This window comes from Balaenoptera acutorostrata, chromosome 19, assembly GCF_949987535.1.
Source record: "Balaenoptera acutorostrata chromosome 19, mBalAcu1.1, whole genome shotgun sequence".
Classification (NCBI taxonomy): domain Eukaryota; kingdom Metazoa; phylum Chordata; class Mammalia; order Artiodactyla; family Balaenopteridae; genus Balaenoptera; species Balaenoptera acutorostrata.
The window spans coordinates 35,974,262-36,001,202 of NC_080082.1; the positions used below are offsets into that span (position 1 = coordinate 35,974,262).

The 26,941-nt window shown below is 40.3% G+C and overlaps 1 protein-coding gene across 4 annotated transcripts; it reads left to right on the forward strand.

The window, feature by feature from the left end:
• Positions 1-1,953: 1,953 nt before the first annotated feature.
• SIAH1 (siah E3 ubiquitin protein ligase 1) lies at positions 1,954-26,550 on the forward strand. Of its 4 annotated transcripts, none has more exons than XM_057534823.1 (3): positions 2,122-2,240; positions 24,166-24,287; positions 25,140-26,550. In XM_057534823.1, exon 3 carries the CDS (start codon positions 25,142-25,144, stop codon positions 25,988-25,990), a length of 849 nt encoding a protein of 282 aa, XP_057390806.1. In that variant the 5' UTR covers positions 2,122-2,240; positions 24,166-24,287; positions 25,140-25,141; the 3' UTR covers positions 25,991-26,550. The 4 variants fall into 4 exon arrangements, with proteins under 4 accessions (XP_057390807.1, XP_057390806.1, XP_007167693.1 ...); XM_007167631.2 differs by lacking the exon at positions 2,122-2,240 and adding an exon at positions 22,204-22,787; XM_057534824.1 differs by lacking the exon at positions 24,166-24,287 and having other exon boundaries at positions 1,954-2,240.
• Positions 26,551-26,941: the final 391 nt, after the last annotated feature.

A 26,941-nucleotide genomic window follows, 5' to 3' on the forward strand; every position in this document is an offset into this window, starting at 1 on the left:
TCCCCCTTGGCAACCACAAGTCTGTTCTCTATGTTTGCGAGTCTGTTTCTGTTTCATAGATAAGTTCATTTGTGTCATATTTTAGATTCCACATAAAAGTGATATCATATGGTGTTTGTCTTTCTCTTTCTGACTTACTTCACTTAGTATGATAATCCCTATGTCCATCCATGTTGCTGCAAATGGCATTATTTCACTCTTTTATGGCTGAGTAGTATTCCATTCATGTCTACCTTTTTGATTTAGTTTATTGAGTTCTACCTTATATCTTAAAAATATGTACCGTATACCATCTTGTAATGTCCAGTTTTGCCTTAATTGAATTGAAATTGACAAACCTCAAAATAACTGCTGAAAAAGAACCTTTCTTGGTTTTCCTCATTAATTCCTTTACTAGGCCCTGTTCTCTGTGACTCCAGAGAATCTGCTAGGAAGACACACCTCTGCCCCACCCCAAGCAGGGGTGGGGTGGGGTGGGGTGGGCGGGGCAGGGACTGTGGGGAGTGACCTACCACCTCCTTCCTAAGTCCTGGGTTAAGTCCTGGTTTTTTACTTTCCCAATCTCAAGAAACACTGTGCTAATGGTCCCAGAGGAAGAGAGCAGCCACAATAGGCAAAGTACTAGGTTGAGAACAGAAGTATCAACACAGACACAGTCTACAAGTTTTTGGGGGGAAGCTGGAAATTAGCAGCTTGCGTTAGTACCTAAGAGAACTTTGTGTGCCTCTAGCTTTCAAGCAGAAACTTTTGAGTGTGTTTTCAGTGGAGTGCTTGCATAAAAATTTCCCTTTTTACAAAATATTTATTTATTTATTTTTGGCTGTGCTGGGTTTTCGTTGCTGCGCACGGGGCCTATTCTAGCTGCGGTGAGCAAGGGCTACTCTTCGTAGTGGTGCTCAGGCTTCTCATTGCGGTGGCTTCTCATGTTGCAGAGCACGGGCTCTAGGCGCTCAGGCTTCAGCAGTTGTGGCTCGCGAGCTCTAAAGCGCAGGCTCAGCAGTTGTGGCGCGCGGGTTTAGTTGCTCCACAGCATGTGGGATCTTCCCGGACCAGGGCTCGAACCCGTGTCCCCTGCATTGGCAGGCGGACTCTCAACCACTGCACCACAAGGGAAGCCCCCTCCCATCTTTTTTAGATGGGAAATCTTTTTGATTTTCTATTGGTAGGGAACTTGAACATAATGGGAGACTATTCCCTGGCAGTTTCTAAAATCTCATATAAAAAGTACCTTTTTGTTTTCACACAGAATACTACCTTTATGGAGGCTCTTACATGGAAATCCAGAGTTTGTAAAGGTCTGACACTGGCGTTTGCTCTGATATATACCTTGTACCCGTCAAGAACCGTGAATGACATTTTCTTTTTATTTTTTATGTAAAGACCCAGAATCTCATTTAGTTTCCAGAGGAGGACACGGTGAAGGGCGTGCCACTACCCACTCTTCAGCTAAAATAAGCTTTTGTAACTCGTTCCGGTTTTGCTGAAGAGCAGCTCAAAGCTAAGGAAGCGTCTTGGACCTCTTCCCCTTTAGGCGTGGGGTCCCACGTCGGCGGCCAAGGCAGCCGGCTTCTTCTTCCTTTGGGAAAGAGTGGAGTTGGGAAGGGCCGGAGGAGGCATTACGTGAAACCAGCAAACAAAACAGAAGGGGTGGTAGATAGCGGGGCCGGGTCGCGGGACGACCCCTTGGGCCGCGAAACAAAGCCCCGCGGGGGTCGCGCAACCGGGGTCTCTGACGCGGCAGGCGAGCGCCCGCTCCTCCCCGGGAGAGGACGGTTGCGGGCAAGAGCGCGATATGCCAGCGTTTGTGGCTCGCGAGGTGTTCAGTCACAGCAACAGTAGCCGAGGAGCCCGGGCTCTAACTGCCACCCTCGGATGCTTGCAAAACTCTCAGCCTTCCGCGCGAGAGCCTCAGCGCCTGCGCGCCCGCGGGAAGCCCCGCCCTCTCTGGGCCGCCGGCGCGCGGGGCCGCGCCTCCTCATGGCGGCCGCCGCAGTGTGTGGTATTTAGCGGGAGCGCGCGGCGGGCTCGAGGACGCGCGAAACGGCAGCGGCGGCCAGGGGGGAACCGGGGCGGCCGTTGCGGGGCGCGCTCTCGAGCGGCGGCGGCGGCGGCCCAGGGTGTCCCGTCGGTGTCGGCACGGGGAAGAGGCGGTGGCGCTGCCCGCGGTGGCGGGGGTTGGCGGCGGCGACGGAGCGCGTTTGAGCCAGGACCGGGGTCCGAGGCGCGCTCTCCGCCCACAGGTAAGTGGGGCCCGGCCTGGAGGGAGGAGCTGGCCGCGAGGGGCTCTGCGGGAGGAGAACTCCCAAGCCCGGTAATGGCGGCGGGCGGGAAGGGCGGCCGGACCGGGTCGCGCCGCCCGGGCGGGGGCGCGGGCAGCCCCCGGCGCCGGGCGCCTTTGTCTCGGCCGGAGCCCGGCTGCCCGGCCGCCGGGCCGAGCGCCGCCCCCCGCCCCTCCCCTCCCCTGCCCGGCCCTTCCCCGCGCCGCGAGCCGGCTCGCCCCCGCCCCCGGCGCCCCGGGCCCCGCAGGCCCGCGTCGGGGGTCTGCCCCGAGCGGCCGGGCGAGGGCGGGGTAGGGCCTCCTCGCCGCCCGGCCCGGCCCCCGCGCTCCCGGGAGGCGGACCCGGCCGGGGGAGGCGCCCGGCGCGCCCTGCGCCCGGGTGCCGGTCTTTGTTGTGAAGGGTCCCGGGGTGTGCGGCCAACATGGCGGAGGTCAGCTGAGCGCGGGCAGTGGCCAGCCCTTCCCTCCGGCCCCTCCCCGCACCGGCCCGGGGGCAGGACCGGGCGACTCGGCCGTCCTTGGCCTCCCCTGCCTGCCCCCGACCCCGGGAGCGGCCGCCCCCGACCCCGGGAGCGGCCGTCCCCGACTGTGCTGCGTTCTTCCTCCCGCTCCGGCCCGAGCCTTCATTGTGCGGTGGGAAGAATGCAGCCTCCTCCCTTGTTTATGTCGTTAGAGAGGAGATCGCGTGAACGGCTTGCCAGGGAAGCTCCAGCTTTTTATTGTAAACGTTGCTTTTCCTAGGCTTCATTTGTCGAGTAGTTTGGGGGCCTTTCTCGACTCTCCCAGATTTATAATTTAGGAATGTGGATAATCTGGGCCACAGTGTTGCGTAGGTTTTTCTTTTCCTGGGCCTGGAAAGATTCAGAATTTGTTTGCTCTGACATCTAGAGAAGTCCAATTTGTGTGTTTGGAAAATCAGATGGTGTAGCTGATTTGTCAAAGTCGTAGAAGCCATGAGCACGGATATAGGACAGTGATCGGACTGACGGTTTCTAGCAGTTGAACATTTACCATTTCTTGATAAGGGGCTGTCAAGGGTAAATTTTTAACTCTTTGCACCAGTTGAACGTTGGGAGCACGACTCTGAAGTCAGACTGCCTGCTTTGGTTCCAGCCCTGCCCCACCGGTTTGTGACCTTGGGCAAGATGCTTAACCTCTGTGCCTCATTTTCCTTATCTGCAAAATAGGGGGTAATGACAGTACCTACCTCGTAGGACTGTTGGGAGAATTGATGAGATGATAGTAGGCGAAGGGCTTAGGGCTTAGAGCAGTGGCAGGCCCATGGTTAAGTGCTCAGTAAATGTTTACTGCTAAGGCTGTTGTTTAATCACTAAATTTGTGAGATTATCTTGGCATGTTGGATATGTTGGAGCTGCATAGGCCAGAATATGTGAAATTACATTATAAATCATTAGTGCTTGGGTTTTTCTTTTAGTGCATTTTGTTAGTTCTTAAACATGAGAACAAGAGGTTTAGGTGGTAAATGTCCAGGCATTTGGAGATGATGGCATTGGGAAATTTTTATAGTAAGACATTTGGGTAGGTCTTGTGTGGTCTGGAATTTAAAAAATGAAATTCATGGGTCAGTTTGCTTTTGAGGACTTAACTAACTTGGAAGAGTGAAACAGTGAGTCTCTTTGAGTGTTAGGTGTCTGTGGTGTCACCATCTATTTTGGACATTACTGAAGAGCAGAGTGTAGTATGGTGATAAATGTAATGGTCTGGTAATTTTATCAGGCAGATATTGGCTCAAATTGGGGAGGAGAGGATTTTGGTTAGCTGTTAGGAGAACTTCGTGACAAGTAGATTTTGACCTAAAGAGGAGTATATGAATTATGTAATTTTTTGTTCTGGAAATTAAAGATACAGATTTTTGTGATCTGGAATAATTAGTTGCAACCCTAAGGTTGGCTTTGCCAAAATATTTTCTTTAGATATATTATAGAATTGCTTTACATGCCCCCTCTTGACACCTTTCCAGCATAATTTAGTAACATTTAATAATATTTTAAGCTGAAGTATAATTGATAGATATGGAACTTTTCAGGATAAGTATTACACAAACTACAAATTCAGAGATTTAATTCAATTTAATGTAATGTGTTCTCCCTCTAAGCTTTGGGAAATTCTTACAAAATGGTTGTAGAGCAATATTCTTTAATATCTGTAATTAAAAAGAATATTAGGCTACAATTAATTGGAGTTACAAAGGAAATATCTAGCTATGGCAACAATGACATAATATGAAGAATAGGATTTTATTTTCAGCTTATACAGTGTTTTGAAAACAGGTCTTACATAAGGACGGTAACAAAGTAAGTTTAGTAACTTTGCAAAGCAGCCACTTAAAACTGTATTTTAAAGCAGTTGATTTACTTGATTTCTAGAGATTGAAGGTTTTTCTTGGCTTAAGAGATCTGTTGCACACTTTCAGTTATAATTATGGAATGTCCATACACACCTTATAAAAATGTTTAAATTTTGGTTATTTTTGGTCTAGACCTCATTACAAACAAAATCAATATGTGAAAACCTCAGACTTCCTACCCTTCCTCCCCGCCCCCCCCCAAAAAAAAACAGCAACTGGGTATAAATTTTTCCTCTCTAAAAAGCATCCTTAATGGTTTCTTTTATTTCTTTTATTTTTTTAATTTATTTTTTAAAGGTCAAGTCTTTATTTATGGCTGCTTTGAGTCTTCATTGCTGTGCGCGGGCTTTCTCTAGTTGCGGCGAGCGGGGGCTTCTCTTGTTGCGGAGCACGGGCTCTAGGCACGCGGGCTTCAGTAGTTGTGGCATGCGGGCTCAGTAGTTGTGGCTAGCGGGCTCTAGAGCGCAGGCTCAGTAGTTGTGACCCACGGGCTTAGTTGATCCGCAGCATATGGGATCTTGCTGGACCAGGGCTTGAACCTTTGTCCACTGCATTAGCATGGAGATTCTTAACCACTGCGCCACCAGGGAAGTCCAGTGGTTTCTTTTAAATGGAGATTTTTCTAATGCATTTTGAATCATTTGGTTTTCCATGGCTATAGTTACTAGAGTTTCTGCTGCAAAAGGGCAGGGATTGTGGTTTTTTATTCCTATATCCTCAGTGCCTAACACTCAGTACAGACTTGTTTCCTGACCTACTACTTCTGTATTCTTATGACACTCAGATTTCTTTGCTGTGAAACTTAGACCCATGTATTCTCTTGCTCGCAGATCTTTTTTTTTTTATGACTATTTTTTAGAGGAGTTTTAGGTTCACAGCAAAATTGAACAGAAGGTTCAGAGATTTCCCATATACTCTGCCCCACTCCTGCATAACCTCCTCCATTATCAACATCTTCCATCAGAGTGATACATTTGTTACAATTGATGTATCTACACTGACACATTCTCACCCATAGGTTATGGTTTACATTATGGTGCACTCTTGGTGTTGTGTATTATGAATTTTGACAAATGTATAATGATATGTCCCCACCATTATAGTATCACACAGAATAGTTTTCACTGCCCTAAAAATCCTCTGTGGTCTACCTATTCATCCCCCCTCTTTCCTAACTTCTGGCAAGCACTAATCTTTTTACTGTCTCCATAGTTTTGTCCTTTCCAGAGTGTTATGTAATTGGAATCATACAGTATGTACCCTTTTCACACTGGCTGCTTTCAGCTAGTCATATGCATTTAAGTTTCCTCCATGTCCTTTCGTAGCTCGATAGCTCAGTTCTTTTTAGCGCTGAGTATTATTCCATTGTCGGGGTGTACCAATTTGTTTATCTACTCACCTACCAGAGGACATCTTAGTTGCTGCCACGTTTTGGCAGTTATGAATAAAGCTGCTATAAACATCTGTGTGCAGGTTTTTGTGTGGACATAAGTTTTCAGCTCCTTTGGGTAAATACCGAGGAGTATGATTGCTGGATCTTATGGAAAGAATATATTTAATTTTGTAATAAACTGCCAAACTGCCTTTCAAGTGGCTGTACCATTTTGCATTCCCACCAGCAAAGAATGAGAGTTCCCGTTGCTCCACATGCCCACCAGTGTTTGGTGTTGTCAGTGTTCTGGATTTTGCCATTCTAGAAGGTGTGTGGTGGTACCTTATTTTTGTTTTAATTTGTATTTCCCTGATGACAAATGATGTGGAGCACCTTTTCATATGCTCTTTTGCCATCTGTATATCTGATGAGGCGAGGTGTCTGTTAAGGTCTTTTGCTCATTTTTTAATTGGCATGTTCGCTTTCTTGTTGAGTTTTAAGAGTTCTGTGCTGTATTTTGGATAATAGTCCTTTATCAGATACGTCTTTTGCAAACATTTTCTCCCAGTCTGTGGTTTGTCTTCTCATTCTTTTGACTGTGTCTTTCCCTGCACGTCATTTTCCACTTTCACGTACCAAGGTACTTCAAATTTATGTGTCTAAAACTAAAACCTTTGTTTCCAACCATCCAAGGCTCTCATCCTCTGTATCCGGTGAGTCATAGAGCCCTGATTTTTCTACTGTCTGGTTATCTCAAATCTGGTGTTGCTTTTGTCTCTCACTCATTTGCACATGTACATTCAGTCCTTCTCTTTTACTTTCTAAGTGTCTATCTGCTTTTGGTCTCTGCCTCCTCCCTTCAGTTTTTCCCACTGCCATTTAAGGGAGTTTTCTAACATAGGTGACTTAAGGCCTTCAGTTTAAAGTCCCAAGTTCCTTGACATAGATAGTAAGTACACAGACCCTTCTGGAGCTGGCTTTTGTTACTTTCCTGTCATTTTCCACTGTGTACTTGCAAGTGCCTGTGTGCACCATATTTTGTCTTCCAACTAAGCTCTGTAATCTCAGCCTAGACATCACTTAGCTGAGGCACTCTTCCTGGATCCCCCACCTTGAATTGGATGTCATCTTTCCGCTTCGCCCTACTACAACCATATCCCCCTGAACTATAATTTTTCTCTACTACTTTGCTTCCCCAGATATAGACTGCAATCTCTATGAGGACTTTGCCTTTATCACTCTTGTTGGTCTAGAGTTTAGCACTGTTGCTGGCGTGTAGTTGGTGCTCAGTAAATATTTATTGAATGACTGATACCTTCGCAGTGTTCAATTATGCTCTTCTAGCCTTATCCTCCAGCATTTCTTCTTGGCCATATCTGGTTAAACTGGATTCTTTTTGTTTCTTGAACATTCACCATACTTCAACACCTCTGTGCCTTTGCTCATGATTGTACTTGATCTCTCAAATGTCTGTGCTACTTTGGGCACATGACTTAACCTCTCCAAGCCTTAGTTTCCACTAGCATGTGAACAGCTGTTAAGCATATTGCTGCTCCTTGCTCTGTGTCCTAAAGCTAGAGTAGCAGTGTAGCTGAGTGGTTAAGAGCCAGATCTGGATGTGTCTCTTGCCTCTATCACTTACTAGTGTGTTTATGACTTTAAGCTCAATAAGAGCAGGGACACTGCCTAAAAGCAGGGACACTTGCATTTAAAAGCACATTACTTAACACAGAGAAAGTGCTTAAATCATTTTAAAAATTAGTTATTTAATTTCTCTATTATCACTTATATTCTAGTAAGGGAAAAAAGAATTACAAATTGTGATATGTACTATAAAGGAGTAAAGAGTAATGGTGGGAGGGAGACTTGCTGTGAGAAGTGGTGATATTCAAGCTACCTTAAAAGGATAAGGAGCTAGTCCTTTGAAGGAGAGAAAGGAGAACATCTCAGGTTGAAGGAGCAGCAGAGGTAAAGGCCCTGAGGCAGGAATGAACATGGACTGTTCCAGGAACTGAGAGAAGAGAGTGTTTCTGGAGCAAATGGATGAGGGGGAGAGATAGGCAAGGATCAGATCCTGCAGAGTCATAGTAAGGAATGTGAATTTAAGTGTACTGAGAAGCCATCAAAAGGTTTTAATTAAAGTAGTAACATAATCTGCTTTTAAGTTTTAAGATTGCTTTAGCTGTTTGGAGAATATTTGGTTAGAAGGCCATTTCTTTGATCAGGAAGTACCGTAGTTGAGTATAACCTGGATCAAGGTGGTGGCCGTGAAGATGAAGAGAAGTGGATGGATTTGAGATGTATTTGGGGACAGAATTAACAGGGCTTGTTGATGGATTAGATATGAGAGGTGAGGGAAGGAAGAAATTAGGTTGTTTCTGGCTTGAGCAACTGTGTGGATCATGGTGCTATTTACCAAGAATGGAAAAACTAGAGGGGGTGGGGGGGGTACAGATAGCAATAAAACTCAAACAATGGAAGGATAGCAAATCAACTCAAAGTTCTGATATGTTGGATTTAAGATACCTATGAGACATCCAGAATGATCCAGTGAGGTAGAAGGAATATCACAGAAGCCAGATGGGAGATAGTAGAGCGTGTTCGGGTGTTAGGGAATGGTCCAGTAGAAAAAGAGGGAGAGATTGATGTGAGAAAGGGATAATAGGAGTGTGAAGTCTGAGAAGGTGACAGGACACTGCCCAAGGGCCTGGGTCGCTTCTTCCATTCTAAGGGGAGGAAAGGAAGTGGTAAGTCAGCATTTGATGGCTTCTGTTGTATTTTCTGAACGAAGTATGGGTGAAGCCATCGGTTGAGTATTTATAGTTAGTGATTACTGTACTGTGGTGGATTAAAGACATAGTAGAGAGAGATATATTGAGAAACTGAGCAGAGGGGAGGAGAGAAGAGGTTCTGTGATGTGTTACCAGCTATGACACCTGACACATTGTTCTCAGGAGATTCTAGAATACCTAGAGCAATAGTATTACTTTTTTTCCCCCCAATGTAAACTTTTTTGATGAAGTGTAGGTTAACTACATATAGAAAAAAGTGCTTAAATATTAAGGATACAGCTTGATGCATTTTCACACTATCATGACCAGCTCCCATGTGTCCTGTTACTTTTATTTTGATTTTTGGAGGGGTGTGTGTGTGTAAATCTTCAGGAACTCTAGGCTGAATGATACATCAATAGATAATACAGTCCATTTGGGGGTCAATTTATTCTCTCGGTTTGAGCCACAGTGACTAAAATGATATTGGCAAAGATCTTTTATTAGGTTTGAGGTTGCCCAGTCATGTTGAACTTACTTGTGGCTTTTGTTTTTGTTTATTTTGAATAGTAGGGGGTTGGGAGCACATGGAACTAGAAAGAGAAGTGGAGGAAAAATCTTTGGAGAACTAACCTATATTTATAAAGCAGGTATTGCCAGTGAGAAATAGTCTCTTAGAAAATTAGAAAAATTTAATGCCAGTCTTGAATTTTATAGGAAGTATTATACTGTACTTGTTATTATTGTCATGTTGACAGGCTTAGGTAGTAATGGTTGATACAGTGAAATTAAGTGTACTGTACACTAAATTTTTTACTTCAATTTTTGGTTTAAATTAAGTAATCTAATTGTTAAAAACTTGCTTTTTTCCCCCTTTGTGTTTTACCTTTTAGCTCCTTTGAACTCAGCTAAAGTTGAGTTGTGGTTTTTTTGTCTGTTTTTGTTTTTGTTTTGTCAGAGTCCCTGATTTAGCTTTGTTAGGGACAGCTTCGGATGTCTTGTTAATACAGATAGTTTTGAGATAATTTCTGTAGACTGTGTTCTTTTGATTTTGCTTGGAGAGGTGAGCAGATAAATTTTGTCTTAGAATTAACTTTTAAAATGCTAAATTTAGGCATTTTTTATAAGTATAAACTAAAATATATGTATCCATATTTGAAATATGTGGGTTTTAAAAAATGTGAATAAGCTGTTTTTTAAATAATTTTTTCCCTGTAAGTGTTCATCTATTTGAGGCATTTTAAGAAAAAAACTAAGAAAAAAAAATGCAGTAGGCAAAATCAACTCTTGATCTCTCAGTGTTTAAATTTGTGTATGGAGTCACTAGCAATTCGTTAGCAGCAAAGTGTGGGGACACAAAATATGCACTAAAATTTAATTATTAATCACCAAAGTAATATAAATATGTTTTATGGAACATTTGAGAAATGCATACAGAAATGCAGCCCCCACTTTCCTCATGATCGTTCATAATGTGATAATTGAAAAGTAACCATTGTAGACATTTTGGTGTAGTTTCTAGTCTATGTGTGTTCCACATTTTTTTGAGACAGCCATAGACATTTTAAAGTCCGTTTCTTTGATCTGACTTAAATCCTTGTAGATATTTTCCCATTAATGATTACCACTTGTCAGTAACTATACATGTTTGAACTGCATAATTCCACAGGATGAAGTTTGTGCTTAGAGTCTATACCCTTCTGTTCTTGATATTTTGTGTACTCGTAGTTAAGTGGTCCCATCTCTTCTCTGTGATTTCTGGTTCTAAACTTGACCTCCTTTTTTCCCTTCTCTAAACCCTTACCTTAAGTCTTTAAACCACATTCTGCTATTCAGATGCCCCTCTAGTTTCTTTTCTGTCCCCTTATGTGGTATGTACACACATGAGTACATATATAAAAATAGACAGCTATGTCAATGTCCATATTTACTTAATTCTTTTTTTCTCTTTTAACATAAATGGGATTGTAATATATCCTGTGGGTTTGTTTTTTTTTCTCCACCTGTTTAAACAGTTTGCTTCTTATATGTTAGTAGGTATGAGTATCTTTTTTAAAAGAAAAAAAAGGCAGCATTGTGTTCTGTTGTATGGACCATAATTTAATCACTTTCTTAAGCTAGGGCTGTTTTCAGTTTATTTGCTCTTACAAACAGGATTGCTGTAGGCATCCATATGTATACACCTTTGCCAATGTGTAAATCGTTGGATAGACTCTTGGAAGAGAAACTGCTGGGTCAAAGAGTATACAAACTTTATATTTTGAAACAAACTGCCAAATCTTATTAGAAGCCTTCACAGTGGACATTTCCAACAGTGTAGGAAAGTCTATTTCTGCACATCTTATGTAATACTTGGAATCAAATCTTTGAAAACAAATTTATTTTTTAAGTAACGCATGCAGTTTGTGACAGTTCTCATATCAAGTTTTTGAATTTCTTTTTCTTTTAGTCTGAAGAGTTGTACATGCACAATAATTAAAAATCAAATATTTCACTAGGCTTATTTTTTAAAGAAAAACTCCCTGCCCCTACTCCTCCAGGATCTAGGGGATGTAAATAATGTTTTGAAACCTTGCATCGTTATTCTGCCCTCAACACTTTTAGGATGATTTGGTTGGGCACAGAATTTCTAGAATGTTAATTAATCATTTTCTTTGTGGATTTTAAAAAGTATTGCTCTGTTGCATCTAGCTTTGGATATTAGTGCTCAAAAGTCCAAAGCTCTTTTGCCTTCTAATTTATTTATTCATCTATCAAATATTTCTTGAACATGTACTGTGTGTCAGGCACTGTTTTAAATGTTTGGGACACATCATTGAACCAGACAGGTTCCCATTTTCCAGGTGGTGAGGCGGGGGGCTACAACAACAAACATAATAAATAAGTAAATTGTATAGCCTGATAGAAGGTCATACATTTTATTGACAACAACAGAGTAGAAATGGAGGAGGGGAAGGGAAGAGGAAGAGAGGTAGAATGGGCAAGGATTAGGAGGAGGGGTCAGTGGGCACAGTGCTGGGCACTGTTGTAAATAGAGGGAACAGGGTAGGCCTCATTGAGAAGGTAATATACAAGCAAAGATTAGAAGAAGGTGAAAGAGTTAGTCATGTGGATATCCAGGAGAAAAGTATTTTAAGGCAGAGGCCCAAAGGAGCAACCTAGCCTTATGGAACAAGGAGGCTAGTACAGTGAGTGAGGGAGAAAGAGGTAGGAGATAGTCAAAAAGTAATGGGACACATCGTCATATTGTGTAGGGCCTTATAAGCTGTTGAAGGATTTATCTATTACCTGCACATGGGAGATTTTAATGGATTTTTTTGATTGCTGTGCTTGGAATCCGCGGGTGGGGTGGGAAACAAGGATGGAAGCAGGGAGACTGGTTAGAAGGATATTGCAGTAATCCAGTTGAGAGATAATGAGGCTTAGACTATATAATAGTAGTAGAGGTAGTGAGGAGTGGTTGGGATTCTGGATATATTTTTCAAGGAGGTACAGTAAGATTTCCTGGTGGTTTTAGATACAAGATGTGTAGAGAAGAATCAAGGATGACATGAAGGCTTGAAAGCTTTTGGACCGAGAATCTGGAAGGATGGAGTTTCCATCAAGTGAGGGGAAGGCTATTGGTTGAGTAGTCTGGGAGAAGATAAGGAGTTCAGTTTTGGTCACCCCCCCTGTAGGAATGTCTAGGAGGGTGTACACATCTGGGGTTTAAGACACATCTGGAGGGTTTTTGTTTTTTAATCTGGACTGGATATAAAAATGTTGAAGTCCATGGCAGTATCAGTGGAATTTTAAAAATACAAGAGTGAATGAGATCACCAAAGTGAAGAAAAGTGGGCCATGGACAACTCCCAAATTCAAGACTTTGGGGAGAAGAGCAGGAATCAATACCAGGCAGGAGCCAGTGATCTGATCAACTCTGTCAGATGTTGGTGACAGCTCAAAACTTACAAATTAAATACAAACAAAACTACAAAACCAGTAAAATTCAAATTACACTAATTTATGAAAGTATTGAATACTGCCTGCTAAATTGAAGTCTTGAAACAACATGAGTTATGGAATTGACTATTATGCTGTAAGTTCTTTTTGAGTTGAGCACACCAAAATTATACCATATGTTGTGGTCACCACATGATGCATTTTCTTACCAATGTGTAAGTGCTTCAGTGAAAACCATGATGTCATTTGGGCTTCACTTCACACAAATGCATCATTTATATATTAGGTCCCCCTCTGTATTTCTCTTTAGCCTCCCATAATTAGAGTACTGTAGTACCAACTTGGAGCTAGTGTGACCATAAATGTAAATAGGAACATTCAGTTACATGGCTAACAGGTGGATTCAGATGATTCAGAATGTGCTAATGCTGTTTTTTAGATTATTAAACACGGGAAAATAAAACAGAAATTTTTGTAGAGAAATGTGGCACCCACCCTGAGAACAGAATCTTAGTTTGAGGAAAATTAGAGTCTAAGTTAATTCGTGTGTTATATCCTTATTTGAAATAACTAAAATGATTTGTTTAGAATTTCAGATGTGATGCTTATGAAGACACAGATTATAACTCTTTCAAAGGAATATAATTTCATTTGAATACGGCTCCATGAATTTTTTAATATGGCATTTCCCCCTATAAATTCCATTATTTTTCTGCAGTAGTAGTAAAGATCTATCAATATCAGTGTATTGATATTAACATTCTCTGGTGTGACTTTTTACCTCATTTCTTTAATTTCTTCGTCTCAAGCAATGTGTTCTTTTCTGTTTAGCGTAGTATCACCAACTCTTCATAGGTTACTACCAATTTAGATATGCTTTAAATTTTTGTTCTCTGTATGTATGTGTGTATTTACTTACCATTATTTGTCAGGAAGAATGGGAAGATGAATGTTACAGTGCAGAACTGGGTACAAGATATTTTATGAGGAAGATTTAAAAAGCGTAGCTTAACATCAAGATGGAGCAAAAGAGCAAAGATCTACTGGCATGTGTGACAATTTTACATCCTGAGAGAATATAAAACATAATCAGGGTAGTGAACAGTTGTTTTCAAACTTGGACATGTAACTAAGTGAATAGTATTTGGCTGCTTTTATCTAGACACTGTGAGCCTTGGTTATATTGCAGTAGTGACTGTGTTGTAATCATGACCGACATGGTTTCAAGTGAATTTCAAGTGAATTCCCAAAAATTCTATTTAGTGATATGTGGTAGGACATAAAAAAGTTGAGAGCCTATTTTTGACCCTCTTCCTGCTTCTTTTACTCTTTTTTTTTTTTTTTGGCCGCGCCATGTGGCATGTGGGATCTTAGTTCCCCAACCAGGGATTGAACCCTCACCCTGTGCAGTGGAAGCGTGGAGTCTTAACCACTGGACTGCCAGGGAAGTCCCCTGCTTCTTTTATTTCTCTGCTCTTACCTCTCTTCTTGATTCTTTGCTTTGATTTAATGTCTAATGGTTTAGTGACTGTTAGATTATACCACTTTGAAACAAAAAATTTCAAAAAGCAACTACTTGCTATGACTACAGTTTTAATTTAAAGAATTTAGGGAACTTTTTTTTTTGGGGGTCAATTTTTATAAACATTGAAGATTAGTTGGATGCTAAGTTGAATATTCTGTGCCAGAGTGAGAAGATTATACATACTTTTTTTTAGAGTTATTTGAAAGAAAATAAGATTCAGGAAGGAAGCAGTCTGGCTCTGTTCTTATTACTTCTTAATTTTTCTGATCTTCAGTTTCCTCATCTGCAAAATGGAGATACACCCTTCTTTATGAGTCTTAATTAAAGACTGTATATGAAGCTGCTGACATGAGGCCTTACAGGGTTGGTAGATGCTCAGTTTGAAGCTTCTTTCATAGCAATCTGTTATCTTTATCATGTTTCAGACACAGTCCCAAGTTGAGGTTACGAAAATGAACACAGTACGTTGAAACAACAGTTTTCAGTAAAATCCCGTATAATCTGGGTCTTTTTAATTTAGTGATTCCTTGCAGGGTTCCTAGTATGGCTCTGTAAACATCACTGAGTGTGTTGTTCATAATACACCAAATGTTCCCACATACTTGATCTTAGTTAAAGTCCAAAAATCTTGTTGTTAGTTTTATTGTTTCACAAATGAGCAGCTTGAGACCCGGGACATTGTAGTTTTGCCCAATATCAAAATAATTAATATAGGTATATGCATAGGTATATTCTTAAGGTAGGTTACCAGTGGTGCATTACTAAAAAATGAAACTACTACCTAGGAATGAATGGGTTTATGGAACTGTGATGTCACAAACATGTTTTGAAAACTTAGAGAATTGGTATGAAAATATATTCAATTTTTTAGACTGTGTTTATGGTGGTAAAATGATTTACTTCACCACATAGTGTTGTTATTACTTTTTAAAACAGACTTTATTTTTTAGAGCAGTTTTAGATTCACAGCAGAAGTGAACAGAAGATACAGAGATTTCTTGTATTCACCCTGCCCCATTATTATCACCCAAAGTCCATGGTTTACATTAATGGTTCTCTCTTAGTGCTATATATTGTATGAGTTCTAACAAATGTATAATGATATGTACTCACAACTGTAGCATACAGGATAGTTTCACTGCCCTAAAAATCCTTTGTGATCCACCTATTCATCCCCTCCCTGCCCAGTCTCTGGCAAATACTGATCTTTTTACTGCCTCCATAGCTTTGCCTTTTCCAGAATGTCATATAGTTGGAATCATACAGTATGTAGCCTTTTCAGACTGGCTTCTTTCACTTAGCAGTATGTATTTAAGTTTTCTTCATATGTTTTTGTGGCTTGATAGCTCATTTTTTAAAATTTCTGTATTATATTCCATTGTATGAATGTATCACAGTTTACCTGTTCACTATAGGAAGACATCTTAGTTGCTGCCATGTCTTGGGAATTATGAATAAAGCTGCTGTAAACATCTATGTGCAGGTTTTTGTGTGGACATAAGTTTTCACCTCCTTTGGGTAAATACAGGGGAGCATGATTGCTGGATCTTATGGTAAGAATACGTTTAGTTTTGAATAAACTGTCAAACTGCCTTTCAAGTGGCTGTACCATTTTGCATTCCCACCAGCAATGAATGAGAGTTCCCGTTGCTCCACGTGTCCACCAGCGTTTGGTGTTGTCAGTGTTCTGGATTTTGCCATTCTAAAAGGTGTGTGGTGGTACCTTATTTTTGTTTTAATTTGCATTCCACTGATGACAAATGATGTGGAGCACCTTTTCATATGCTCCTTTGTCATCTGTATATCTGATGAGGTGAGGTGTCTGTTAAGGTCTTTTGCCTGTTTTTTAATTGGCATGTTCGTTTTCTTGTTGAGTTTTAAGAGTTCTGTGCTGTATTTTGGATAATATAGTCCTTTATCAGATATGCCTTTTGCAAACATTTTCTCCCAGTCTGTGGTTTGTCTTCGCATTCTCCTGACTGTTGCAGAGCAGACATTTTTACTTTTAATCAAGTCCAGCTTATCAATTGATTCTTTCCTGGTTCATGCCTTTGGTGTTTCTGAGAAGTCATTGCCAAACCCAAGGTCATCTAGATCTTCTCCTGTGTTGCTATCTTCTAGGAGTTTTATAGTTTTGTGTTTTACGTTTAGATCTGTGATCCATTTGAGTTAATTTTTGTGAGAGGTGTAAGATTTGTGTCTAGATTCCTTTTTTTTTGCATGTGGATACTCAGCTGTTCCAGCACCATTTGTTGAAGACTCTCTTTTCTTCATTGTGTTGCCTTTTGCTCCTTTGTCAAAGATAAGCATAGTGTGTTGTAAAATAGTGTTATTTAAAGTGAATTTTAAATCTTAGTTGTGAATTCACTCTCTTTAATATCAAGTAACAGATATATTCTACCTTAGGGGTCATCAGGGATGAGTGAGTTCTGGTTGTATACATGCTATTTCTTTTATTTGGAATCTTTCATACTGTTGTACTTGATTTATTCATTCCTTCCAGAAATATCTGAGTACCTGGTCTGGGCTGGGTACTGTCCTAGGTGCTGGAGATAGAAGCGTGAGCAAAATAAACAAGGTTTATTCTGATGAAGTTTATATTGTAGTACAGAGCTCTTGAACCAAAAGTTAGTGGTTCAGGGATCCTGGGAGTTCTCAAGACCCTTTGAGGGTCAAAACTTTTTTTCACAATAATGAGACATGAGAGTAAAGTGAGGTTCCCAGAGGCTACATGACATGTGGTATCTTCACAGATTAATTGCAGAAGCACATATTAAATATCCAACAGTATTTTTTATTGCATCAGATATTAAAAAGATTTGCAGAAAATGTAAAACATAAACACTCTTCTCCCTATTATGGGAGATAGTTATTTTTTCATAAACATTTAACATGTAATAGATTTTTACTTGTTATATAAAAAATGTGATGGTAATTTTAACAAATATTTTTAAAGTTCTTGGCTTGAATTTCTAATATTGTAAATATTAATACATATAAACCACATTGACAAAATGCTCTTTTGGGGTCCTCAATAATTTTTTAAAACTTTAAAGCAGTAAAGACAAATTTTTTCTTAAATGGCCGGATAGGTTTAAAAGGGCTTTAGGAGTCATAGGGCCAACTTTTCAACTCCACCCTTTAAAGCAGTCACGGATAATATGTAAATGAATGGGCTTAACTATGTTCCAGTAAAACTACTTACAAAAACAGGCAAGTGGTCTGTAGCTGTAGTTTGCCAGTTATTGGTGTAAAGGGTTCCTGGTACCAAAAAAGTTTGAGAATTGCTGTTATCAGTGAAAAGCTGGTATTGTGGAGAGAGAGACGGGCAAAAGATAGACAATAAGTAAGTTATTTAGCAAGAGAATTTCATATGGCATGAGATAATATGAAGACAGTAAGAAGGGTGATCTGGCCTAGAAATAAAGTGATCAGGAAAGGCCCCTCTAAGGAGCTGACTTAAGGTAACTCTTATTTGTTCAGGTTTTCAGGTTTTATCTCCCATCTTTTTTTTTTTAAATCTCTCCTGGCTACATTGGGATCTCTCTTGTGTTGGGAGGGAAAGCAAGACAGTTGAATCTTATTAAACTTAAATTCAGAAAAGGTTAATTTTTCAAGTTGAATTAGAAAATATCCAAAGCGTATCTGCTTTGAAAGGATCTAGGAAATTATAACATATTGCCCAGATTAGAACATTGACCTACTTTATATGACATCTAGCAAGTTAACTTCTCTGTATCATTTTTCTCTTCTGAAAATGAGAGAGTTGGTTAAGATCTTTTCCAAGTCTAAAATTTTTCATAATGTCTGTTTGCCTAGGATGCCATTTGTCACCCCTTCTAAGTCCTCCTCGATCAGATAGCTCCAACTTTCTTTTTTTTTTTTCCTTAAACTAGTTCTGTGATCTGAAATATTTATTTTATTTTGAAATCTATTTTCCTGTCTATAATGCAGGGGGTAAATGCTTAACCTGGAAGCTCATTGAGGACAATACCTGGTACATAAGTATGCTTATTAATAAATATTTGGGGCAGCTGTTTTAGTGAGAATGGAGGAAAGTCCCTCCTCTGCCTCAGTATTTAACTTGCTGACCCTGGAACCATTTAGGTTATAGCAGTAAGAATGAAACCAACCAACAATGAAGCTCCAATGAGGGACATGAAAACTTTAATAGAGAGGTTAAGGAAGTACAAGAGCAATGCAGTATGAATTTATGTGGCCATTCCAACTTCAGGGAAAGGAAGGGGACGTAGCCGTTCCTGCCATCAAACTCTCTGTTCCCTTGTTGGAGATTGAGGGTATCTACATAATTAAATGCTTTAGCATATCAAGAGATAGGTAACTTTAGCAAAACCAAATTTATGAATTAGAACTTAATGAGTTCTCTTGGAATGCAGTGCAAAACAAAGATTGGAATTATGAGAAAAAAATATATAAGTGACTTGAAGATAGATCCAGGAGAGTCAGTATCAGAATTACGCGAAGAGAAGAACTGAGTAATGGTAAGAGTCAAAGAACAATTAGAAGAAAGGTCCACAAAGGTAAAAGACTTGAGTCTTGGGATTGAAAATACTCACCTGGTGTTTGGCAAGTGCTGATGGCATATATCTAGATGTTTTGATGAAAATCTCTTCCAAAGATAAGAGTCTTAGAAGCCACCTGTCAGGGTAGAAAAGGTTACCTGCAAATGAATGAGAATAAAAATGACATTAGATTTTTCATCTACATAGTTACATGTCAGAAGACAGCAGAATTTATGTAGTTCTAGGGGTAAAGGGTGTGAACTAGAACTCTAAGCTTGTGCAAGAGCTTCAGATTGTTAAGACTGAGACTTAATTGCTTACATGCCCTTTCTGAAAACTTTTTTGAGGTACTATGGCCATACCAAAAAATGAATCATAATTAAGGATTCAAGGGGAAGAAAAAGATGGGTATTTGTCTTATGATATAGTTGTGAGAAATGAAATCAGAATGGTTGCAGTTAGGTTTAAATGATTGTTTTGACAAAAGTTTTGAAGTTTAGTACAGTCTTTATCCTGGCAGGTGGGAAAGGGAAAGTTTCACTATTAGCACATTAAATGACCTGCCTTGTTTTGGGAGATGTTAATACTTTCATTCTTGATGTTAATGTAGATTCAATGTGAAATAAAAATAATAAGGATAATAGCTAGTAAAATAAAATTAGGATGTAGAATCATGCTTTCCAATAGGACTTTCTGCAGTGACAGGATATGGTGATACTATTTTGCATTCCCACCAGCAGAGTTTGAGAGTTCCATCTCTTAGATGTGTCACAGGCATCTCACTTCTACTTTGCATTTCATCCATTATTACAGTTTGGTATCTAGCATAGTGCCTGATGGGTTCTGGTTAAGTATATGTTGTTTTTTACCAGGTGTAGAAGCCTCAAAATACAGTGTTAGGCATTAAAAAGCAAATGTACTTTGCTTTACACTTTTAAGTTATGGTTTGCATTTTCCTCTCCGTTTACTGTCATCACCTTTGTTCAGACTTCTGGTTTTCCAGGTCTTGTATCAGGTCTTTTGTCCTGGGCTTTCCCCACTTCAGATCATCACTCTTACTGGACACATAACTCTGATTCTGTGGCTAAAACGTCTTCTGAATTATCTTCAGGAAAATAGAGCTTTTAGGAAAATACTTTGTATAATTTTTTAAAATTCCCATTACTTTGGTGCAGTTCTGGAAACTAAAAATAGATTGCTTTACTTTTTTACTTGGCATTATGGTTTTATAACAAAGTTTGATTTTTAACTTTTGGCATTTTAAGCTGTTGAATTTTTAAGGAGACTTGCCTTAGTTTTAATTTCGTCTGAGGTGGACAAACTATTAGGATGTGGCCATCTTTGAGGGGAGCCGTTATTAGCAGGCCGCAGTAGCATTAGTAAACTGCAAGAAAATGAAAAGCACAACATTGTTGTATATTCATTTTAATCAGAGAAATTCTTCATCAGTCATTTATAATTTATAATAGGAAACAAAGGTTCCCCCATGAAACTGAGAATAAAAGTTTAAGACTTTACTTCTATCATAAGTTTGTGAATGTGGCAAAGCAATGGTTAAATGCTCTGAAATTACTAAGGCAACATTAAAGGCTGATTCTAAAATGTTTTTATCTAAATTAAAATCTGTTTAAACTTTATACCAAAGGGGGCCTGAGATGTAGGCTTTATGTAGGTAGGTAATAGTGCACTCTTGGTAAATTTTGGATTTTTGCTAACTTTGGATTCTATGGGCTTGTCTTAGTGTAATGTAGTTTTTGTGAAATTTTCCCTCGTAAAACCAGTTTAAATAAATGTTTTACCTAGTGGAGAAATTCTACTATATTGTGCTAAAAATTAGTTAAATGGCAGTTGATCTTTGGTATACATTTTTGATAACCTTAGAAGCTAAAGGCATCTTTTAGAGTATATATCTGGAACCCACAAGTTCTAGGTCTCTAACTAATTGATGACCTCAGGCAAAACAAGTTAACTTTTGGAATTGTGTGAGTACTTACATATTTTGGAATATGTACCACCTATGATATATATAACTTACCCATATCCCTTAATCCAGACAAAAGCCATGCAAGGCTGGAAATATTGTCCCAGTTTTACAGCTGAGCGGGTGAAGACTGGGTTTGAATCCAAGTGTAGATGGCTCCAGAACACTTCCATTTTTACTGTCCTGACTCACTTATTGTGAGGTTTGTCCATAGATTAATGGTTTTCAGATAGTAAGGATCTGTACAGGTCCTTTGGAAGTTTGGGAGAAAATTTTTCTTTGGCTTGAGAAATCTGTCATCCCTTTTATTTGTTTTACACATTTAGACTCTCTTGGAGTCTAAAGAGTTTGGAAAGAGTTTTTCCTGCCTAAAACATTTGAAGTCTCCTGCTCTAGAAACCTGAGACTTATCTGTTGAATAGAATGAATATGTATTAGAAAATAAAAACCTAGGTAATATTAATTTATATTTGTTAGTGAAGAGACTGTATTTTCAATTATATTTCTATTCCTAAAGATTTCCTAATATCAAAATGAGGTTGAGGTGACTGAACACACTATTAATAGGGTGGGTAAGTGATTAGAGTTAAGATTTTATGCTGAAAATGGGCAATCTACAATTTGCAGCATAGGGTTCACTCCCCACTACCAGCTCTTGCTGCCTTTAAAGGCTGCCCTAAGCATGATGTAATGACAGGTTAAACCTCTGAATGCCTGAGCTGATGCAATGCAAATCTGAGGCCCTGGACTTTATTGGGGCAAGGGTAATGCTTGTTTAAAAACAAAACAAGCTACTCTGTTTAATGAGGCCGTTTAAGATGGCTTTCCTAGAGTGGGAAGAGAATAAAATCTCAATTTGGAGGTTGAAGCAGGAGTTTAATATGGTTATGTGTGTTTACTACTCTCACTGCGAAGTCTTCTCGAAGGGAGAAAGGGGGAGTTTAAAACAAGGTGCGGTAAAAATGGGGAAGTGAGTTACAATTGAGGAAATAAGGTAGTTGACGCCTGATAAAATAGTTATTGAACGAAGTAGGGAGAATGTTTTTACTGTATAAAAATCTAGCGTTCTCACGGTTAACCGGGAGAGTGTAGTGCAGAGAAGAGTGCTTGTCTGGCCACGGATTCCCATATATTCTGTGCAGATCTTCGGTTGAAACCAGCCGAAACCAACCGAAATTGCCTATATCTGACTGTTTGGGCCTACAGAAGCGGAGTGTTTCGACCTACTTGTAAGCTGGTGGAAACGCTGTGGCGTGCGCAGTGTCTCCAGGTTCGCGGGGATCTCGGGTTTAGCCCGGCTGGGTGGCTGGTGGGAGTCGCGCGCTGCGTGCTGTAGAGCCGCCCTAGGCTGAGTGGGGTGGAGCCTTAATCCCCGCCCCCCGTGCGCCGCCCCGCCCTTCGCCCACAGAGGCAGCCGCCGCCCTGAGCACAGCGTTCCTGCGGCCGTCTGACGCTCTGCGTTGGAGCGGGCTCTCCCAGCTGCGGGCCGGACCCTGCAGTGGTAGCTAGAGCTGGCACCGAGAGCGCAATTCCTCGTCCGGTCGCCTCCACGCACCCTGCAGTCCTGTCCTTCACCGAGCTGGCTGGAGCCTAGCCGATGAATTTGGGGAAGATAGACTTCCGAGACAGACAGACGAAGGTTTAGGGCCCAGCAGAGGACAGCTCGGCAATGGCTCCCATTTTTGGAGACGCAGGCGAATTTGAGCTCATGGGGAGGTGTGGTCGGCTCCTCTTGGGACAGGATGGGTGCTTCAATTCTCTGCCTCTGTAGCCAGTGCTTCTGAGGAGTGAATGCAGTGTATGGAGCAGGGCACGTGCCTTCCCTTCTTGAAATCTTGACGCGGGACATGTTTAGGAACAAGAGGTGTCCAGGACGGCCCTCTGTTGCAAGTCGTCTTTGCTTCTGGGGGAAAGGCTATGAGCTGCCTGGCTTCTCATGACGGGGAAGCCTCCCTTACCTTTTCTGTACTCCTTGAGGGGCGTCTTGCTCACTTGTTTACCAGCATCTGGGACAAAGAAGAGAAAAGGTACTGCCATTAAGAGACTGGGTTGCTTAAACTGTGAAATGGGAAAGTTGTGTGAGCCAGTGGAATCGAAGTGGATCAGGGAATGGCCGCACCATAATTGAGCTGGCAGTGATGTTTCTTTTGATCAGCTGTAGTACTTTTCTCAGTTTAAATCAAACTTCAGGTTATGTCATGACTCCTGCAGAGTTGTCCAGACACTTGAGTCCTTGGCTTCTAATGCAGGGCTGTGTGTGGGTTAGGGCTCTTTCTCTGTTTGAAGATGGAGCTGGGTTCCACCTTCCGAGCTTTGGGAGGCTTTAGCAGCTGCTATCCTGTAATACTTCCATTCACAAGAAATAGAAGCCACATTTTGCTTGTTTTCACACTTTGAATAGGAATTTAAGTTGTGCTTTCTACAATGTTGGAAAAATAATGTACATTGTAACATGAGCCTGAACTATTGATGATAAATGTATAACTATTTTGCTTGGTCAAGAAATTAAAACAGTAATACTTTTCTTGCTTAATAGTTACATTATATTGAATACAAACTGAGTTTGCTGCCTCTCGATGTGTGACTAGCTGTTTTGGTTTAGTGATTTGAAAGGCATTGGTGGCTTAGATTATTTTGTGCCCAGGGAACCACTTCCCAGTTATTATGTTGCTCTCTGAAATGAGCAGCATAAAATGGACCATGAAATAAACATACAGCACACATACAGGATATTCTGGCAAAGCTAATAAGCCCATTGTTTTACTAGTGACCTAAAACAAAGTGCCTGGATCATCATATGCACAGAGAATCTCCTCAGGGGAAACTGGGTTACGGTAGAGTTCCTTTACAGTGCTTTTGTTGGGCTGGAATCCCGGGGTTACAGAGGGCTTCAGTGATGAGAGTTGATTCCTGTTGTCCTAAATCCATGTGATGAGCCACATTATGATAGAATTCTGTGGTACTTTTGTTTCCCCTTGTACTTTAGAATATACCTTTAGTGACAAGGGAATTGATCTATTTGTTTTGGGGGTTTTTTTGTTTTTCTTTCACTCTCAGTCCCCATTTAAGGTGTCTATCCTTGAGCATTCTATGAGTAATAGAAGCCAGATTGCATTTATGTGGTCACATTGATAACAGCATTTTTTCAAAGTTAAATTCTTTCCAACAATAACAAGTACAATTGAGAAAACATTAAATTTGAGGAGTTAAATTTTAATTTTGTAGAAATATGGCTTATGGTTATTGGGAGTATACTCTTAGGACATCAGTAGACTGATTTTTTTGTCACCCCCAAGAAAGCGGCCCACTGTATCCTAGCAAAGATAGATTCCTGGGAAAAGGTGGCTTGTTTTATCTTTCATTTAGCTTAACAAGTTAGTTAATATTGTTGATCATTTCTTCCAGATGGCATTTATTTCTTAAATAATGTTTATCACTGTACTGATGAATGCTTCAGCAACACTGGTGAACTCTAGGGTACAACGAGTTCTTTACCTGTTGGCTCTATCCCTCACCCCCAATGTTGTGTGAGTCTCTCTGATGCTTTTTATCTTTATTCTTTATTTATATTTTCCTGGCTCTCTTTCTGCTTTGCAAATTATACCTGATTTATATTGTAGAATGGAAGTAGAATAGAATGGTTTACTTTGAATACCAGACTCAAATCTTTTATTTGAGGATGGCCCTCCATTTCTCCTCCATACTTCCTCACTTTTGAAGGGGGCACAGATCAGTAGGAAACAAGGTTAATTAATATCTAGCTGGTGTTAACATTCCATGGAGACGGATGATGGAATGGCAGTAGACCCTTCCCCTTGTAACCCCTTCCCTTCCCCCAATACACCTCTAGAGCAGATAACTGTTCACCATTAGGAGGAGTTAATCATAGTGCCCTGGTGATCCTTTGGATCACGTATAACTCACTGGAGCTATCAACAGCTGACTTAAGAATGAGGAAGAAATAGAATGAGTAGGGCAGTTGAACACAGAGAGGGAGGAGATCCAGTCAAAACTGATTGCATTGAACTTAAACTACTTGTACAGTGTTCCTTAGTTGTTTATGGTTCAGTTTCTATTTTAGCATTTATTACATACAGTCCATCCAAGGATGATTTTTTTTTTAACATTTTTTAGAGAAAAGGAATTCTAAATGTGCTCTGGAACATTTTGAAAAGAGATTTTATCCAGTGTACAATGCACATATTTCGTGTAATTTATGTTTTTTTAAACCCTGTTTTCCTTTATTCTTTTGCTTACAGTAAATTTTGCATGAAACTTAAGTATTTCTGGCATGTAAACATTATTTATATAAAACAAGTTATAGTTGTAATTATTTTTCTCCTGCCTCCTTTTATTTTTATTTATGTTTTTTATTACAGAAATGAGCCGTCAGACTGCAACAGCATTACCTACTGGAACCTCAAAGTGTACACCATCCCAGAGGGTACCTGCCCTGACTGGCACAACTGCGTCCAACAATGACTTGGCGAGTCTTTTTGAGTGTCCGGTCTGCTTTGACTATGTGTTACCACCCATTCTTCAGTGTCAGAGTGGCCATCTTGTTTGTAGCAACTGTCGCCCAAAGCTCACATGTTGTCCAACTTGCCGGGGCCCGTTGGGATCCATTCGCAACTTGGCTATGGAGAAGGTGGCCAATTCAGTACTTTTCCCTTGTAAATATGCCTCTTCTGGATGTGAAATAACTCTGCCACACACAGAAAAAGCAGACCACGAAGAGCTCTGTGAGTTTAGGCCTTATTCCTGTCCGTGCCCTGGTGCTTCCTGTAAATGGCAAGGCTCTTTGGATGCTGTAATGCCGCATCTGATGCATCAGCATAAGTCTATTACAACCCTGCAGGGAGAGGATATAGTTTTCCTTGCTACAGACATTAATCTTCCTGGTGCTGTTGACTGGGTGATGATGCAGTCCTGTTTTGGCTTTCACTTCATGTTAGTCTTGGAGAAACAGGAAAAATACGATGGTCACCAGCAATTCTTTGCAATTGTACAGCTGATAGGAACACGCAAGCAAGCTGAAAATTTTGCTTATCGACTTGAGCTAAATGGTCATAGGCGGCGATTGACTTGGGAAGCCACTCCTCGATCTATTCATGAGGGAATTGCAACAGCCATTATGAATAGTGACTGCCTAGTCTTTGACACCAGCATTGCACAGCTTTTTGCAGAAAATGGCAATTTAGGCATCAATGTAACTATTTCCATGTGTTGAAATGGCAATCAAACATTTTCTGGCCAGTGTTTAAAACCGTTGCATTCAATTTCACAGAGAATAAGGCACCTGTCTGCCTACCAACCAGAAGCTTTTGGTAGGTGGAAGCTAGACACATGAAGGTAAATAAAAGGAAAGGCTGTTAAATACAGGAAACAGTTGCATGTAGTAACACTAATATATTTAAAAATAAGTCAACAGTAAACCACTGAAAAAAATATATATATATATACACCCAAGATGGGCATCTTTTGTATTAAGAAAGGAAGCATTGTAAAATAATTCTGAATTTGTGTTTGTTGTAGATTGAGTGTACTGTTAAAAAATATTGGGTTCTTGTTTTTTGTTTTGTTTTGTTGTGTGCGTGGGCGTGCGTGTGTGTGTGTTTGGGTTTTTTTTCCTTTAACTGACAAGCCATGTTGAGTGGTCTTGGACCACTGCTTTTCCCCTATGTGAGTCAATACATAGTGCTGCTGTGTGTGTATATTTTTTTGTGTGTATTTGCTAATTTTTATTAATTCTAGTTTTTCATTAAATAAATTTGACTTTCTTTTCTGTAATTCAGGTTTTTCCTCACTTTTTTTTGTACCTTTTTAAAGTTAGTGTCTTTTTGATATGCATAATTGTTTATGGTAAAATTTATACATATGTGTTCAATACATATTTTCTTTTTCCCCCATTAATCAGTTCATTAGAAATATTTTAAATTCAACTATTTTGTGAAGATACGAGTTTCAGAAAGGAAAGGTAACATCGGAAGAATTATCAGAAGCTATTTAAAGCAGCTATAAAGTGATCTCTCTCTCTCTGTCTCTCTCTCTCTCTTTTCTCCAGTTGAGTCATACCTTCAAACTTATTCTTTGTAAGGCTAGGGAGTACTGATTTTTTTTTTTTTTTTTAAATACTGGAAAAAAAAATCAGGCTCTCCCCCTCCCCCCAAATATCTTGGAC

Bases quoted from the DNA above. Each gene is read 5' to 3' on its own strand.
- SIAH1 (XM_007167630.3), top strand. From the start codon at position 22,697: ATGACGGGGAAGCCTCCCTTACCTTTTCTGTACTCCTTGAGGGGCGTC. The intron at 22,788-25,139 runs GTACTGCCATTA...TTTTTATTACAG, and splicing joins TGGGACAAAGAAGAGAAAAG to AAATGAGCCGTCAGACTGCA.